The sequence below is a fragment of the Passer domesticus genome, chromosome 8 (genome assembly GCF_036417665.1).
Source record: "Passer domesticus isolate bPasDom1 chromosome 8, bPasDom1.hap1, whole genome shotgun sequence".
Classification (NCBI taxonomy): domain Eukaryota; kingdom Metazoa; phylum Chordata; class Aves; order Passeriformes; family Passeridae; genus Passer; species Passer domesticus.
Window position 1 is genome coordinate 54,352,545 of NC_087481.1, and position 18,898 is coordinate 54,371,442.

The following is an 18,898-nucleotide window of genomic DNA, read 5'->3' on the forward strand; positions in this document are numbered from 1 at the left end:
AGTCTCAGGGCTAAAATTAGTAAAAAAAAAACAGTAGAGTGATAAAGAAATGCAAATTCAGACAGCAAATGCTCTGATTCTTTGCCAGTTCTACAGTCTTGTTAAAATACAGTAGGAAAGTTGTACTTGCTTTTGAAGTATTTTTGTATTTCATTTGCAGTGATATAATGATGAGAGACAATCTCTTTGAAATTGTAACAACTTCTCGAACCTTTTATGTGCAGGTAATTTCTTTTTTTTTAACTTTGGGCAAAGCCAAGAGACTGCCAGAGTTAAATACACTTTAAAAGTGAAATAGCAGCACTTCTTCACTTTAACCATGGCATGATTTTCAGGGGAAATGTGATCTTCAGGATATTTTATTTACTGCTTTATGTAGCTGTATATATTCTGGAGTAACTTCAGAGTAAGAAATGAAATGAAGTCCGCCTGTAAGAAATGAGGTCCCCGTGGGTTTGAGTAGCACACTGAGCAGCAGGGACAGGTTGTGCTGCAGGTGGTGGGGCAGTGGGCAGGCTGAGGGCTGCTGCTGACAGTGGTGTTGTTGTTGTTGGCTGCAGGCAGACAGCCCCGAGGACATGCACAGCTGGATCAAGGCCATTTCTGGGGCCATCGTAGCGCAGCGGGGACCGGGCAGATCGGCGGCTTCCGTACGTCACCCTGTCACCCTGCACCTCAGAGGGGATGCCAGTAGCTCCTGTTCACTTGTGCCATTCCGTCCTGGCTCTTCCTTCTGCCTTCCCTCTCTCCTGTCCTGTAGTAACGTGGCCTCTTTGCATGAACTTTCAAACATAAAACACTTTCTGTCTTTAATGGAGCCCTGTTTTAGTCGTACCTGTGACTTTCTGTGCATTGTTTGTCTTGAACATGTAGATAATGCAGTGCTAACCTAGAGAAATCCAGTGTGATCTGTCACTATTACTACTTTGGGAGTTAAATTAAAACTTTCTAATTCTTGTGAGGTGTTTCTGCTAATTGCTGTGTTTTGCAATCAAATGACAATATCCTAATTTCTTTGTAACAACTCTCACTGCTAAATTGTCATTCTCTATTGCTGATAGTTTATTGTATATGCAGATACAGATGAAAATTTAAACTAAGATCTGTGCTCACATGAATGAGTTCTTGCTGCTGGAAATGCAGTGAGAACAGCATCTTGCAGTACTGAACTGGGGCACTGTGACAAGTGTTAATATTCCTGAAGCCACGTGGATGCCAGCATTTCATACCTACTAGCATTTCAACTGTATTAGGTGTTTAGCACAAAGGTCATTAACTTGTGGAAAGTAGTGGGAGTTACTCTGGTGTCACAGTGTCTCCAAGTATGTCCAGATGTAGCACCAGGAATACTTCACAGTTCAGGTATTGCATGCTGTGTTTTTCATTTTCTGTCTCTGGGATGTTTTGTAATGAACTGGATACATCATTACCCCCATAATCTGAAATCTAATAATTCAAACCTGGCTTTTGACTACAAATTTGCATTGATACCGTGTTTCTGGTATCTCACCTAAGTTCTCAACCAGTTTTTGGTAGCTGCTTCATGCTTTTAAATAAAACTTCCTGATACAAATTTTCTCTTTGTGGGGGCAATGAAAACAGCAGGTAACTTTTCTTTCTGTACGCTTTTTTCCCTGTGGTTTTTTTTTTGTTATTTTTTTTCCGTGTGGGGCTAACTGAGCAATGTAGCTATGACTGTCTGCATCACTTCTTGTTCCCTCTGTTGTCCTCTCTCCCAAGTCCAGGTGACTCTAATCTTAGCTTTGCACTGTGTTCCAGATGCGGCAGGCCAGAAGGCTGTCGAATCCTTGTATACAGAGGTATACATCAAGAACTGGTGAATGCAGCACGTATGTGGGCTCTCATGGAAACTTGCCTTCTTAACAGAGGGCTAGGACTAGACACTAATTTGCACTATAAAACAAACTAAAAAATAATGCTGCCTGTTGTCATTATCATTACTGAAAACTAACTCATCAATAATATCGTTCACTCACAGGTTTGCACTGTTTCTTCTTGCTTTTAAAATGATTGGAAATGAAAAACACCAAAACCACTGCTTATATGTCAAAGCACAGTAAATATTTAACCATAAGTGATGTCACTTTAATAGGAAAGCACTAAAACTAATTTGCATGAGAGTTCATATTTCCATTTTACTTTACATTTGTTTTGAAACTGCGCCAAAGTGACATTAAATGGAAGCTGCCCACAAACTAATACAGATGAGTGCACACAGAACTTGCACATTGTAACTCTGGCATTTGCAAGGGTCTAAAGTAGCCTGATCTGCATGGCTTATGAGATCTCTGCATGAAATGATTAGTTCAAACATAGAAGCATTATATAATAATCAATACCCTTTCAAAGCAGGGCACTTTGGGAGCAGTGCAGCAGCACAGTCTCTTAACTGTGAAATTACAGCCAGTGTGGGTAATAAAATCTAGATATCCTTCAGGGCAGCTTAGCAAAAATTCAGAGGTCTTGTCCTAATATCCCTTTTGTCCTATTTGGTGAAGTAAAATTATTAGTAAGAACAGTAGGTAAGTCAGTGAATCATAAGTTCTGCTAAAGCAAACTTTTTTCCTTAAGAGGAGTATCAAGTCAGGTATGAAATAAGGCAATGTAAATGATGTGAAATACCGAACTCAAGTCCAAAAAAAAGTTGCAAAGGTTCATCCAATAGCATTAAGCTCATTTATAAAAAGAAATATGGTAGTACTTGGCAGAATCCATTTTGATTAAATTTATTAATTCATATGTCATGAGAATGTCATAACATTCTAAAAGAAACTTGAAAAACTAAAGTGGAAAAAAAGTATTTAATTTAGGATTTATATTTGCATCTTGGACACACATCTGTGATGGGTTTGGGGTTTTTTTTGGCTAACAAATGTGCTTGAGAAATGCCTTGATTTGTGTGTGCACATGGGCTGGCAGATTCCTTTAGTTCCTGGACTAACACTGGTGATGGCAGACCTGGCAGCAGCTGCAGCTCCTAATGCACACACAGTTCACTGCAACATTACACAGCATTTGGATCAGAGCATTTCAGACCCAGCACTGCTCAGGGATTTGAGACATCCTGACAGAACTGATGGATGCAGTGCAGAGCCCAAGGAACTTCTTGTTCCTGTTCAGGAGGTCAGGCTATCCCAGGACATCCAAATGGCATTCCATGCCTGTTCTTCAGACAACTAAATCATTCCTGGGTAGTCTGGGGACTTGTTTTTGTCAGTAAGTAAATGGTGGCAGATATTTTGATAGTTATGTAAAGGTCAGCAGAATAATGATAATAAACACAAAACAATAACTTGCATGGAAGGAGTAGCTTAAGTATCAGTTTCTTTTCTAGGTCATTAACTTTGAAAATTTTTAGATATCCTTGATAGCTTAAAATTTTTGTCTGGTCCTGGTGAAAAATTGGGAAGATTTAGTGCTCCAAGAGCAGGGAACAGTGCATTGCTTCAGGATCCAGGATACAAGAGCTTGATTTATATGAATAGGTCTGAATACATTTTTCTTTTGGAAAGATGTGCCTTTGAAGTGTGCATCTTCCAGAGGTTATTTAACATCTCAGTAAAATGAGGAGCCTAAATTGCTGGACTAAAGTCTACAGAGCTGCTGTGCTTGATTTAAGAATTCAATTTCATAGAATGCAGCAGCTGATGCTGCTGTCACACGCTGCTGTGAGCTCACACTCAGTAAATAGTGCCTCACAAAGCACCTGCCTCCTGCTGCCGTGGCTGATGCTTCGCTTTGTGTATTTTCTGTCTCGATATTTTTATTTTTTGTTTTTTTTTTTTTGTGAGTGTGAAATCTGAAAAACTGCGTCTTTCCAACGCGACGTCAGCCACTTCATCTGACACATTCCCTTCTTTTTCCAGGAGCATCCCGAGCCTTCTTCCGAACCCGGCCATGCTGTCCGTCCTGCCGGCGCAGCCGCAGCCAGCTCACATTCCACAGCCCCTCACGGCAGCCCTCTGGCCCCAGCCCCTCACCCCAAACCCCCTGCCTTGGAGAAGCGAGGATTTCACGAGTCTTTTACCAAGGCCAAGCCAAGGAGCTACAAGATCCAGGCTGTCGCTCCAAGAGAATCAACTTCCAAAGTGACTGAACGGGGCCCTTGGGAACCCCGGAGCAAAAATGGCACTCAGGAACAGGATCCTGGCCTTGTGGATCTGGATGATGCAAGCCTTCCAGTTAGTGATGTGTAGGCATGGAAGCGTTTGGAGAATGATCCATTTGTTCGGTCCTTTAATTTCCTTGCTGGGACTTTGAACCAAAGAAAATTCCAGGAAATGAGAACAAAAAAACAAAACAAAAAAAAATACAAACCGGAGCACTGCTGTTATATATATGTGTGTGTGTGTTCTGTGCACACATGGGTATATATAATGTGTTTGTGTGTTGCCTTTCAGCTGAGGGTCAGAGATGGACCTTAGGCGTTTTCTCAAAGCCTGAGAGTAAATCACTTACTAGGGAGGGGCCAAACTGCACAGTTTAGGAAAAAAAACCAACCCAAAATGCATTAAACAAACAAAAAAAGTACTTCTGCAAGTAAGCAAGGTACCAGCAACTTCTAATTCCTAATCTGGCAGGTTTACTAAATTTGCAACTAACGCTCTATTTTGGAGAACTTGTTGCCAACAAATGTGATTATTTAATTTCATCTTAAACTACAGTAAGATTTTAGGCATATATGAGAATTTTTTTTCTCTCCGTGACTTTCAGATACCAGGAAATGCACAAAATGTTTCTTCTGTTCTTTAAGATCAACAGTGTCAACTGATTCGTTATCAGAACAAGAATTCTGAACTCCCTTGGAATTCTAGTTATGGTGCTGTAAAATTTCCACTAAAATAATATTTTGAATAGTCAGCCTATTTTTGATGCACTCCTAAAGGTGGGTTATAACCTTTTGCACATTTGGATTTTCATGGACTGCATGTATTGGTGTTTTGGAGGGGGGGAGAAGAGAATTTGGACTTTGGAATTTGGACACTTTAGATCTTTTTAACTAAGTAGGGTTTATGTTGTGTTACATTAGGCTTTGCAGCAATTATGTTTTCTTAAATGTTTAAATGTACTGTTTGGTTACTGTTTTGAGAATGATTTCCTTCCCAGCGCTTTGTGAGCAGTTCTTGTTTCTGTATTGATCAGTGGAAGAGCCCCTTTAGTTGTGTTGTTATTGGTACTGAACTGTTCCTAGTCCTGCAATCGTGGCCTATAACTTTTGGTGCACTAAGAATCTGAAGTGCCTGTGTTTTCTCTCACATTGTTGAAACACTTTTGGGTTAGTGATGTACACAGACCATTCTTACTGGGTTTGAGCATTGGCTTGGAGTTGCTCTGGATAGCATAGCTTGAAACAGCTCTTTAAAACAAAATTTATGCCAGGGGTACCAGTGTTCTGGTGTTGCACCCACTGCTGTGCAATATGTGTTCTTAAAAAGTGAGTATTTGTTCTTTGTGTACATTGTGTTATGGGGCATCAGTGATGCCAGCGAGGAGAACCTTTACATTTCAAGTATTGGATTAGGTGGAGTGTACTTTTCATCATTTTTGGAAAAAAAACCATTTGCTTTAATCCCAACCCCACAAATATCTCATGCTGCTGCTTACTGTGATCCTGATTGTCCAGCTTTGTGAGACTTTCTTGTCTGCTGGAACCTAAGATACATATCAGGCAAGTCCATCTTCTCTCCAACTTCCAAACTGACTTCCTGCTTGAGAGATGTGGATGGCTTTACCACAGCAATTTGTTGATCCCAGGACAGAATAATTGGTGTCATACAAGAATGGAATATAATGATTTCAAAACCTTAAATTATATCAGCACCTTCTTTTGGTTTTGGTTTATTTTTTTTATCCATAAGCTAACTAACCACTGTCTTAAGGCAGTGGTGTCTGTAAATTACTGGTTTTGTTTGACTTTAGATATATGTGAAAACTAGCACAAATTGGAAATTACTGTAAATGTCTGTACTAGTATTGTAGGTCTTAATTTCTATAAAAATAAACCATTAGCTCTTTAAAAGCTTATTTTTTCACAAGTACATTCTGTGTGGAAGACACTTTGCATTGTAATATTTTTACTGTAGTCTAACATCTGAAATCACTTGCTCTGGTACAGCTTTCACACTGCATGGTCATTTTATTGTATTTTGGTATTGGCAATTTTACACATTGGGTGGAGGTAAAGCAGCTCCATTATGGGACTTAGAAAAAGAGGGAAAAAGAGAAAAACGAAAAAAGAAATGAACTACTGTTGTAGTTCAGTAGCATAGGGAAATATTTGTGGTTGGTCACTGTCAGGGTCTCCTATTTATCAGTACTTTTATAAATCTATGAAAATTGTTAAATTATTTTAGAAACAGTGCTGTAAATATGTCACATTTAAATTGTCAATAAATCAGTTTGGGTAACTTAAAATAACATCTGGTTGAGTTTCTTTGCACCATGACAAGTATTTGATCAGAGCAATATATTATTTTTCAGTATGTCAGAGATCAGATTCTCCTTTATCCAGCCATAGCATCTCTAATTCTTCAAATCTAATCAAGTTATGTAGTCTAAGAATGAAATTGAACAGACCGAGCTGATTTTCTTGTGCTAATCTCAGTTTCTTCTGTGGAAGTTTCACACGTTATGCAAGGGATGTTGGTAAAAACCACACTGTAACATGGATTTTTCTGTCTTCACACGGATGGATCAGAAGGGTTCTCTCAGAGATGCTTTTCTGAAACCCAGACTGGCACCACCAGGCTGTGCACTCTGCCCCTTCACTGACGAGGAAATGAAATTATCCTGTATGGCCACAGGTTTAAACTCACTGTGTTAAAATAAAATACTTAGAGAAAATGGAACTGCTGACTGCAGTGCACATTCCTGGGGCAGCTGCTGAGGGGTGGTGTGTTTGGATACAGTTTAATAAAGTGGAATATTCCTTAACTTCGTGGAATATCAGGATTTCAGCACCACCTAGGGGTCGCACTCCAGCTTTAAAAATCAGTCAAGTCTAGCATTAATTTGCTTTTAAAGTGTATTTCATACTTAAAAACTGATCTGGAGACTCCAGTTGTTAAGTCACTGGACTGTTCCAGGTTGGGTTTTTTGGCTGCTGTTGTTCTTTTTATATTTGCTCTTTAGGCTATTTTTTTTTTTTAGGTTTTATATTAAGTATTATAATAGATGGAGAAATTACAGAGTGCACCTAATATGTACACTCTGAAGGTGTGGAACAGAAATATTACTGTCTTTATAGCAATTCCATTTTAAATAGATGTGAGAGAGAGGGGAGAAATGAAAGAAGGGCAAATATTGGATAGGGAATTTCAGTTTAAAAACTGAAATTAAAGCAGTGAAGCCCTCTGTGCCATGTGCAGTTCTACCTTTTAACAGTTTCATTTAATGTCTTAATAGTCACCTGAACTTTCTAGAACAGCCTACAAACTATTTGATGCTCCAAGCCAGTGAGCTGCTGCAGCCCTTCTGTAGGGAAATAGTGAAATACTGAAGGCGGCTCTCTGGAGAACTGAAACCCGAATCCTGCCCCGGGACTTGGGTCTGCCTGGATTTTTCACTTGAGATTTTCAGTGCAACCTCTGAGGAAAAGAAATGAGCACCAGTGCTCATTTGTGAAGGCACTACTAATGGCCTAGTAGCTGTTGAACGCTGCCCTGCAAAGTGTCACCTTTGACGCTGTAATTTGGGATTTGCATTTCAAACGAGGGGAATTTTGCCTATCAGGGTGCACGGTGAGCGCATCCTGCAGGAATTTAAACCACTCTGTGTTCTGATGGCAGCCAGGCACACCCGAGTCACCTCTGCTCTCAAGGGATACTGATAAAAAAACATCCCAGGGGAAGAAAATGTAACATGGATTTTCCTGTCTTTACACGGATGGATCAGAAGGGTTCTCTCAGAGATGCTGTCCTGAAATCCCCAATTACCCAGATTCCACTGTCCCCGCCTGGCTGCGCACTGTGCCCCTTCAGAGGGGTGGCAGTGGGCATTTTCCTGTAAATGCCGAAGTTTCAGGGTTGTTTTACAGGCTGCGGTGTCCTACGTGCGCTGCTGCTGGTAGCTCTGCCCTCCGCCAGGAAGGAAATGCCACCTGACCACAAAGACACGCCGGGTGCAGATCAGCAATTGTTTCTTGGGGCAGGTCGCTTGGCTTCGTGTCAGCCTTTACAAAAGACACCCCGATGGTTTCGTTTCGTTTGTAAATTATGCCAGCAGTTAATGCTTGTCAAGAACCAGGGCCAGATTGTATCGGGAAAAGAACGTGGAGTTTTAAATTCCCTGGTTTGAAGCCATTCTCTTTCAAGGCAGTATCATTTATTTTTTTTCTGTATGTAGCAATGAATGTATTTTTTTATAAAGGTTTGGGGGTTTTTTCTTTCAGTTTTTGTAAGATTTCTCTTGTTATGTTAAAGTGGAGAAGTCCTGGATTTTTGGGAGGTGGGGGTAGGGTTGTTATGCTTTTTCCCCAGAAAATCTGAGAGGAAGCCATTAAGGCATGAAGCAAAATAATGATAATAATGAAGCAAACAGAATAAAGCTAGAAAAGCTTTCTGCAAAGTCCAAGATGTTGGAGTTTGCTCAGACTACCAGCATTCCAAACTTCCCAAACCTCCTTCATCCTGTTTTCTGGCCAGAACCATTCAAGACTCAGACTTTACCCTTTTTTCAACCTTTCCTTTCTCCTCCCTTTCCGTGTGTGCCCAGGTGCTCCGAGGGTCACATTGCAGGGCAGGCTGGCACAGCATCCCTGGCATCCCTGGATCCCCGACAGCAGTGCCCACACTTCCATACCTCCAGGGGAATTTCTACTGTGTGATCTCTAGGTGGAGCCTCCTAGCACCCAGTTCCGTGTGAAAATGATTCATATGTGAGATATTTTAATACTAAATTATTCATGTATAACATATATATGAGATATTTTACCTCTGAGACTCTGGAATGTTGGTTTTTTTCAGGTTTTTTTTGGCCTTTCTGGTGGTTAATGTGTGCTGGCTCGGGGAACTCTTCTGTGACAGGTGGAGGAGAAATAATTGCAGCCCATCTCAGGTCTAAGGCACTTTGCACAGATCAGATAGACAATTAACAAATCTGCTTTTCAGTGAGCTAATTTATTAACCTCCGCAGAGACTTAGCTCGGTTATTCTGGAAAGCAAAGCATTTATATTTAGGTTTTATGTACCTACATGACAACTATAAAATTAATATCATAAAATATTATATTTTTAATACTCAATAGAAGATTTACATTATTACCAAAAAGAGTTTGAAGCTGATAGTGCTGGCTGACGTGTTAAAAAAAAAAAACAACTGTACACCTTTCCTCTCTAGAACAACCACTATCAAAGGTGAAGATAAAAAGAAACAACCATCCATGGAGAGAGGATGACACAACCTGGAGCTTTCCCACTGGGGGTAGTTTTTTCCTGCCTGTGGAGATAAGGCTCCGGTGGCTCGGGGCAGTAAGTTATCTGACCACAACGATGTGAGAGGAGAGCAGAGAGCCTTTCTGGGCTGGGGAGGATGAAACCCCACAATAATTCACTTATCTTTGAATATTCTGTTTCTGCTTCCAAATAGGAGTTTCTGACATCTTTCCTAAATTTTTTTTTTTTTTTTTTTTTTGGTCTGGTTTGGAATTTTTTTGTGGTTTTTTTTGGTCTTTTTTAAAAATGAGTTTGGATTTCGTTTTCGTTTGGTGGGCTTTGTTTGTTTGTTTCTTTCTTGCTAAAAGCTCATCACCTTTCCTTAAAGACTTATCCTTATTTAAAAAGGGGCAAAGCCCAAATCAAACAAAAAACCCCCCAAGCTTATAAAACCACAAAGCCTGTTAAAAGTAGTCGATAAGCAGTGGATAATTAATTACTTAGAAACATTTTGCCATTATATCTATCCATATATATATATATATATATATATATATATATATACATGGATATATATATATCCCACATATATACAGGGGGTATATGTATGTATATGGACATACAAACATTTAAAATATTTTTAACTTGTAAATATTTTCGAGCTTTTTCTTAGACTTGTTAATAAAAATATTTTAATATTAAAACAATTTTCTGTAAATTGTCCAATTTTTCTGCTTGGGTCGCTTCTGAAATCGGGGGATTGTCCTGAAATCTCTTTTGCAGAGCACAGAAGTCATTGGAAAACTGCAGATATAAAGAGTTCACACTGGAACTTTAACTGGGAACACTGGAATATACTTGGTTTCCAAGCTTCAGGTACTAACCAACAAGTTTAGTAAGTTTTGCACACAGTTTGATAAGTTTTTATGGTGTTCCCTGAAACTATTGGAATTCTGGTGCTCGGGACGCTCAAATGGCTTGTTGTTAAACTTTTCCTGGGAGAAAATATTTTGAATTATTTTCTATTATTGTAGTTACTGACAAGTTCAACTCCTGGGTCGCAGCTCATCTAACAGTTAACAGCATTTCCTTTTGCCTAATGGGTTGTAAATTTCATTAGCTGCTTGGTTATCGGCGCCTGATAAAGGTACACTGAAATAATTATAGATTGGGATCCTGTTCAAAAGTTTAATCGGCTTGTAATTAAAAAAAAAAAAAAATTGGCTTTGCTTAGTTTCCAGCTCTGTTAAAGCGTTCCCTCTCAGCTTTGGCAGGGATGCCCTGTCCCTCGGAGGGCACCTTGGATGTGCCCGAAGAGCAGATGGCAGAGGCCGCTGTCCCTGGGCTCTGGCCGGTGCCCAGCTGCCGGATAAATGGGATCAGCCTGCCCGAGATGGTGGAAAACTCCTTTTCCCTTTTTTTTTTTTCCCTAATATTATTCCGGTTGATTAACCTTCTGCTAATTGCTGGTATCCACCTCGCCCTGCGGCTCTGAGCGTGCCGGGGGAAGCGCGGGGCCGAGCAAAGGCTCGGGAGCATCCTTCCTCCCATCCCTCGGGTACCGGCCAGCGCCTCCCGAGCCGGGGATCCCTCGGGAATACCGGAACTGATATCGATTTAAATTGCCCCATATTTGCGTACATTTACACAGAATGGATGTATGGCTTCACCCCTTCCACCACAGCACCGGCCCCGCGCTCCCGCATCCCCTTATCAGCTGGAAGCTTTACCGGCGCTTCCTTTGGGCTGTTTTCCCGTAATTCCTGAGCTGGGGAAGCGCTCACACCCCCCTCCCCTTGTTGGCAGGGGAGCCTTATCAGCTTTTCCCCCGATCTTAATCGCGATTTCGCTGCTTTCACCGCCGAGTTTCTCCGCGGATCTGTGGGGGGGTGGGTATCGCTGTCCCGGGGGGGTGTTGCTATCCCGGGCTCTGTCGCTATCCCGAGGAGCTGTCGCTGTCCCGGGGGGAGGTATCGCTGTCCCCGGGGATGTTGTTATCCCGAGGGGCTGTCGCCGTCCCGGGGGAGTATCGCTATCCCGGGGGGAGGTATCGCTGTCCCGGGGGCTGTCGCCGTCCCGGGGGGGCGGTCTGGGGTGTCCCATCCCGGGGGGGCCGTGCCCGCGCTCCCGCCCCGCCCCGCCGCCTCTCCCTTAAATCGCCCGCCCGGCCCCGCCGCTCTCACCGCTCTCTCCTCCTCGGAGCCGCCGCGATGCCGCTGCGGGGCTGGACGCTGCTGCTGGCGGCCCTGCTGCCCTCCGCGCTGCCCTCGCTGCTGGCCGCTCCTCCGGCCGCCTGCCCGGAGCGCTGCGATCGCTCCCGCTGCCCGGCGCTGCCCGCGGCGTGTCCCGGCGGGCCGGTGCTGGACGCCTGCGGCTGCTGCCGCGTGTGCGGCGCGGAGGAGGGCGAGGCGTGCGGGGGCGCGGGGCCGCCCTGCGGAGAGGGGCTGCAGTGCGTGCTGCCGCCCGGGGCCGTCCCCGCCTCGGCCACCGTGCGCAAGCGGGCGGCCGCGGGGCGCTGCCAGTGCACCAGCAGCGAGCCCGTGTGCGGCAGCGATGCGGTCACCTACGCCAGCCACTGCCAGCTGCGGGCCGCCAGCCGCCGCGCAGAGCGCCTCCGGCAGCCGCCCGTCATCGCCATCCAGCGCGGAGCCTGCGGGCAGGGTGAGGATGCGCGGGGGGATGGCCCGGGGGGAAGCGCGGGGGTGCCCCCCAGCATCCTCGGGGTGCGGGGGGATGGCCCGGGGCGCGGGGAGAAGAGCGAAGATTCCCCCCAGCATCCTCATGCCGCGGGAGGATGGCCCGGGGCGCGGGGAGAAGCGCGGATGTTCCCCCCAGCATCCTCGGGGTGCGGGGGGAAGCGCGGATGTTCCCCCCAGCATCCTCGGGGCGCGGGGAGAAGCGCGGATGTTCCCCCCAGCATCCTCGGGGTGCGGGGAGAAGCGCGGATGTTCCCCCCAGCATCCTCATGCCGCGTCGGGATGCGGGTCCCCAGGAGGAGCCGGACACCGGGCTCGGCCGCGGTTCAACCCCGCCGCTCCTCCGGCTCGGCGAGAAACCCGAGCAGGAATGAGGTTTGGCAGCGGCAGGGGGGTGAAAAACCCTGTACCCGGTTTAAACTTATCTCCCACCCCTCCACCGATGGGCGATGCCCGGCTCGAAACTGGGGGAAACTGGTGCAAACCCTCAGCTGCGGAGCCGGGGCCGGCGGTGCGGCTCCAGCAAAGTTTGGAGAGAGAACTGGAGCGCGCTGCCGTCCCGGCGCTCTGTCACCGGGAAATGCCCCGGGGAATAAAGCCAGGAATGCAGGAGCCGTTCGGATGTGATGGGGCAAAGGGGTGCGCAGAGCAGGCTGCTGCCTGCCTCGGCCCGGCTTAGCGGATGAGCTCTGATTAATAAAAGAAAAGGGAGAAGGCTGTTAACGGCGTGTTAAGCTCAGCTTAGAGCTTTGCGCTTGTTTTTGTTGAGGTTTTTGGAGGATGGAGATGGACGCCGATAAGTAACAACTCTTGGCGTTTCTCCTTCAGCATTCTTTAGTTGTCAGAGGACTCAGGCCCGATGTAATGTGAGTACTCGGAGTGCAGGAGCGATGCAGATTATTTGTAAACGATGTAAAGAGGCATTGCCGGGTTACGAAACGGCGGCTGAGCAGTGGAGCGGCTGTGCTGAGCAGCCGGAGAAGTTTGGTGTGGCAGGAGCGGTGGGAGCAGGATGTGACACAAAGAGGGGCAAAGCCGAGCTGGGATAAGCAGGGGATGATCGTCACAAGACGCAGCCCCTAATGCGGGCTGGATTAAACCCCGTAAGCCGAGGCTCTCTATCCCTTCCAAGCCGTTCGGCTCCATTAGGGACTAAAGTGTAAAAATTAGCATGAATTAAGCCTTTATTTCTGAAGCGGGAGTCACTTTTTAGTAAGTCGGCGCTGTTTTAGTGAGGATTAATTCTTTTGGTCTAAGTTGTATCATTTCTGGACTTCCTTTCTTTTAAAACACATCTTTTTGTACACTTGGTCATCATCTCCCCAGCATAAAACATTCTGATGTACAGTGGCTGTGTGCTCAGCCTGCAGATCGAGCTCACAGCCTTGGTGCCAACACAATCAATTTTTTGTAGCCCTGGTTGTCCCCTCGGTGTCAGAGCTGTGTTGTGCTCCACGGCACGTTGCTGGCATCTGCTGTCACTGGAGACAATCAAACTTTTCACCCCACAGCTTCCTGATGCCCAGTGTAAGACAATGCCTTGTGATTTTTATTCTCGATTCATGAAACCAAGATTGTTTTCTCAGCCTTTTCTGCTGAGCGTTTGCAGAATTGGGGCTGTGTTTGGGCTGGGAGCAATACGTGCCTCTGGTGGGGGGTACAGAAAATGCACAGAGTCCCTGTCTGGGAAAGCTCTGCTGTTGTAGATCCATCAGGAGCAATTCCAGACAATCATTTTGCCCTGTTGCACCTCCGGAACAAAAAGAAAGTGCTGGAGAAGCCAACCAGTAGCACATGTTTATTTCTGGATGAGAGCAAACATTGCTACCAGCAAAGCTTTTTTTTTTCATATGTAGAGAACCTGAAACAAAAAGGGATGGAGAGTGGGCTGTAAAGTGCTTGAATCGATGTTTTGAAAAAGCATTGCCTAATATTTGGCCCCTTAAAGTAATTAATTTTTAATTTTATTTTGAGTTCATCATCAGGAGTGCTTTTTCTACCTAAAGATTGAGTTACCTCTAGCCATTTTTTTCACAGTAACACACTCACATAAATAATTTGGTCAATACAATGCAACAGCCTTGGGAAACAAAGGAATGGGAACATAGAGAAAGGGTTTGGAAAGCACTTTTTGTTGTTGTCTTTAAACTTCACACTATTGCAGTAGCTGGTCAAGTACAATGTTGTATATATTGCTTAAAAATGAAGTAAAACTTTCTGTCATTTTCAATTTTCATGTTCTACAGCTCACTCCCAGTGCTGGTTTTTGTCCATCAGTGATTCCAGGGAATCTCTTCAAACACCAGCAGTGTTTCAGAGGATGCAGTAGAGGCAGCAGCAGTTTGCTGTGGGTCTGTGTGCAGAAGGGGGACGATTCCCTGTGCAAAATGAGCCTTAAAAGACCCCAGTCCCTCCCAGCAGTGTCCAGCTTGCTGTGGCAGCGTGAGCAGTGCCACCTCCTGCTGTCCCCCAGCCCGGGCAGCGCTCCTGAGCTGCAGCTGCCACTAAAGAAATCCCTTTCCATCAGAGCACGGGCTGCCAGAGGGTGTTCAGGCCTGCCGAGCCCGTGCTGCTGCAGCTCTGTGTGTGCTGATACCAAATCCACAGAGAGGTGAATGTGCCCTGGGCAGGAGCTGTGGCTGTGTGGGAGCATCCCTCACCCAGGAGCGAGGGCGCTGCCACAAGACCTCGGTGTTCAGTGGTGAGGTTCAGCACGTGGGAGGATGTTTTCTTTTTCTTCTGCAAATATGTTTTTGGTGGCCTTAAATCCCTCCTGCTGACCACGGGAAAGAGGGCTCAGCACACAACTTAAACCAGGCTTTATTCCCTTCCTCGTTTTTCCCACAAGTGTTGGCAGGCGTTTTGGGACACTGTGCCCTTGTCTCCACGCCGTGCTCCTCACACTGTAAAATGTAAACTAACCTGGATTTGTCCCTTCCTCATCAACCCAAGGAAGGGGAACATTCCTTGTGGTTGCTCTCCATTTCTAACTATTTTCTGCCTGGGTTTGAGCTGGTTTTCTATGTTTTCGTATTTTTATTAGGTTTGCCATGTCTGATGTGGTATCTCAGTGAGCTCAGCAGTGCTCAGCCTGCTGGCATCTGCCACAGGTGGCTCTCCCTTGGGTCCCAGGCGTGCTCACACCATGATGTCACATCTGGGGTTTGATGGGAGCTCTTATGGCTGGGATTGAGCAGGGCATTGCAGCTGGACTGCCTGGGGAGAAGGTAGTGAGGGGTAACTCAGTCTAGAAAGCTGTGTGTCTCTGAGATACAGGCTCTGCTACCCCATCACCTGATTTCACAGCTCTACAGACAGCAAGGGGGAAGCAAAAAAAAAAAATAAATCACTCAGTTTCCTGCAAAGTGGCCGACTTTGTGTTTTGAAATGCACCAGGCACGACTGCATCCAAATGTCTCAGTGTCATTACCTGGCAGGAGAAAAGGACCTCTGTGGTCAATAGCCCATTTGTCATGAGCTGAGTCCTTCCAGAGCAGCCTGAGAGTGAGGATGGGCAGCAGAGGGACCTGCCTGCATTCCTGTGCCTGGCAGAGTGATGGCTGGCAGTGCTGAGCCTGGCAGGAAGGAATAACCAGGGAAACTCAGCTGGGAAATCTGCTGGGAAGGTTGGGAACTGGGCCAGAGATTTATCAAGAGGGAAGCTGATACTGTTGTTATGAACAAGGCTTTCAGCTGCTTCCCCGAAGATAATAACAGGCACATGGTGGTGGTTTTATTATTGTTATTTGTGTGCTGAAGAAGTGTTGGGAGGCTTTGGCAGGTTACTTGGCACGTGCCAGCTCTATTAAAAATGACCCAGGAGCACCAGGTTTTTAGGGTCTGAGTGCACTGAGCATTCCAGTGCTGCTAAATGTCATCTCTTCCCTCAGCTGCTCTTTGGGTGGTCTGAACATCACTCTTTTCCAACTTTTCCTCAAGTCTATTTTGCTGCAGCAGGAGAAGGGAGGGAGGGAATGAAGAGGCAGCTGAAGGCAATGGAAATAAATAGCAACATATTTCCAGAAGAGAACCAATTCCCAAGTGTGGGATTAAAAAGCTTTTCCAAAGCCAAGTATTCAGCTCGGAGAGGAGGCAACTGTAAGAAGTGGTTTGTCAGAAGCAGCTCACCTTTTCTCCTCTCCACATCCAGATTTCCTTCCCGAGGAGCAGGCAGTAATTTCGCAGTCTCCAAACTTCAAACAGTCAAGTCTGTAAATACAGATTTGGAACAAGGAAAGATTCAATCCTTTCATCTTCTGGGCTTTGAAATTTAAAGGTACCTGTGGACTGGGCAGGAATACTTGAGGCCATGAGTAAGCAGCAGGAGTGTTGTTAGGATGTGAGGGAGGCAGCAGATCCTGAGCAGCTCTCGGGCTCTGCCGTCCAAGAAATAGGAGAAGCTGGAAAATATTTTTCAAATGTGAATTTACGTGTGCTTGGAGTGAAAGAAAGCAACGTCAGAAATAGAAACTGGGGTACTGTGGAACTTGTATTGTAAATACAGCCATTCCTCACTCCCAGGAGCTGCTGGGGCCTCTAGGATCCCTGGCTGCACTTGGCACTGAGTCCCACTGCCTTTGTAACTGGGCCCAAGTGAATACCTGACATTATTTTGGAGGCTGTGTTCAGGATGTAGAATAAAAGACTTTATTTTGCCTTCTGAATTCAGGTCATTGTGATTCCCAAAGTGGTTGTCCTGCTTCAAAGAGAGGAATATAACTAAAAAATAAAACCCTCCACTCCCTTATATCAAAGGGCTATAAAATAATTGATCTTATACTAATGGATATTGACCTTATATCTGTAGGTAACAGCAGAGTTATGACATCTTAAGCTTGTGAGAGAGGACACAGGGAATAGTTATTTTAAAGTTTAATGAACTGACAAGATCTTTGCTACCACGTTTTAGCAACTGGAGGGGAATTATGCAGGCAGAGCAGAGCAGCTCTTTAATTTCTGGGTTAATATCAGGCACCCTGGTGCACTGATAAGGGGAAGCACAAGGTTGGAGGTCAGTTGGGTTGTGCAATTTGCTACAAGTGCTCTGCCAGGAGCTTGTTTCTGGAGGACAAAAGTGGGAAAACAAAGCAAATATGTGTTTCATGTGTGAGCAGATGCATTTTCCTCTGCCTTTCCTGCAGGCTGGCACCAGGCTGGTACCTGGCCCTGTCACTGCAAGCAGTGCCATTAGAACTCTGTGGTATTGGTTAACCAAACCTCATTCTTGTCTCTGTCACTTTTTCCCCATCAGGGTTTCTCAGGCTTTCCATCTCATCACTGTTGTAAAGCCTTTTTTTGGTGAGACATGGGAGAGGGATGTGCAGTGAATAATTCCTGCATCCCCTTTTGCAGAACTGCTAGAAATCCCAGTGAGACCGAGCTGTGGTGCTTCAGATGTTTCTGGTAGCACTGGGATTCTTGTTGCCAGACAACTGATGGATAAAATAATGCTTAGTAAATCTGGTAACCACACACAGAAGTTACCCAGTGGCCTAAAATTTGAAATATTTTCTGTAGCAGAGGGTAACATGAGGAGGAGCTCTCACTATTTTTCCAGAGGCCGCTGTCATTGCCCCATGCCACAGATAGTGAATCTAGGGCAGGGAAAGATAAAGAGCTTTGCTCAAGGTCAGCCAGCAGCAGAGCTGAGAGCAAACTGAGCTTTCAGGAGTCCCTGCTCAGTTTTCTGCACCTTGCCAGCACTGCTGCTCCATTTTCCATTACTTTTCTTTTCCATTACTCTATTTCTCAAACTTTCAGGCTGCAGTTTTGGCTTTGCCCTGCTAAGAGCATCGATGATCTGTCGATCTGCATCCGCAGAAAGCCCTCTTGGAGGGGGGAAGGAGTGGGTGGCCCAAGCACTAGGAAGGAAGAAAAACCCAAACAAGTCTCTCCCCTCCCAGCATCCCACCCCCAAAATAAACACAACACCCCAGGAATCTCATGCTTCAACGTTTGTGGTGGTAAAGGGATGATTCACTCCTTTTTCCAGGACGGCACAGGCGCTGTTTGGAGTGTCTGCCCTTTCTCTATCTCTGTGTAGACCTCAATCTAAGAAGGTAAAGCTAGGCTAACCCTTGGGGTTTTTTTTTGTATTCACACACTGAAAGTTTGCAAGCAGAAGCCACTTGTAAATATGAAAAATACTCAGATGGTCCATAAAATAAAGCAGGACAGGTGTGGGGATAAGAATATCAATATTTAAATAGCTGCTGATGATAGGGGAGCAATGAATATAATAATTAGGACTCTAAATATATTTGAAAAATGCATATTTGAGAGGGTGAAATTGAGACCTGCTGTCCTTTAAACCTTTCATGAGGACTGCAGGAGCAGCAGGGCTGTGTGACAGTGGCTGCCTCACCAGTGGCAGTGCCAGCCCCTTACTGCAGCTCTCCTGCTAGGGTGGCAGAAGGAACATCCACATCTGTCCACGTTCATTTCCCAGCCACTCACTGATTTCTGATGTCCACATTCAAACAAATCTGGGTGGTCTTGGAGTGATTCTTGAGACAGATGTAGAAAACACTGCCAAAGGCTGACAGATTTTTCAGGCTATTGAGGCTTTGCAATGTAGTTATGCTGGGTTCATGTATTGTACAATTAAAACACCCCAGAGTAGGAGTGATGTCTGTTTTATTACTGTTCTGAGGGCTTTCTATCTATTTTTCCTATAGATTTGATCCTTATTTGTATCAATTCCATCTCACCCCTAAGTCCTACCCCAGAGAAGTGGTGAAATCAGTGCCTTCTCCAGCTGCAGAAAAGCAGCATCTTAGGAAGCTTTTTATAGGCTTTCCCTTAAGAGGT

The 18,898-nt window shown here is 45.1% G+C and overlaps 2 protein-coding genes across 5 annotated transcripts in view; both read left to right on the plus strand.

The window, feature by feature from the left end:
• The window catches only part of PLEKHA1 (pleckstrin homology domain containing A1), a 29,017-nt gene extending 24,654 nt beyond the window's left edge, over positions 1–4,363 (plus strand). For 2 of the 4 annotated variants that reach the window (XM_064431515.1, XM_064431514.1), the window contains exons 10-12: positions 161–224; positions 561–650; positions 3,888–4,363. In XM_064431515.1, the coding sequence (XP_064287585.1) occupies positions 161–224; positions 561–650; positions 3,888–4,217 (484 nt within the window). In that variant the 3' untranslated portion in view covers positions 4,218–4,363. Of the gene's footprint in view, positions 1–160; positions 225–560; positions 651–1,779; positions 1,851–3,887 lie in introns of all 4 variants that reach the window. The other 2 variants (XM_064431517.1, XM_064431516.1) reach the window with 2 other exon arrangements.
• A 7,002-nt stretch (positions 4,364–11,365) lies between these two features.
• The window catches only part of HTRA1 (HtrA serine peptidase 1), a 30,839-nt gene continuing 23,306 nt past the window's right edge, over positions 11,366–18,898 (plus strand). Inside the window, exon 1 of the mRNA XM_064431513.1 lies at positions 11,366–12,053. Within this exon, the coding sequence (XP_064287583.1) occupies positions 11,381–12,053 (673 nt within the window). The 5' untranslated portion in view covers positions 11,366–11,380. The remainder of the gene's footprint in view (positions 12,054–18,898) is intronic.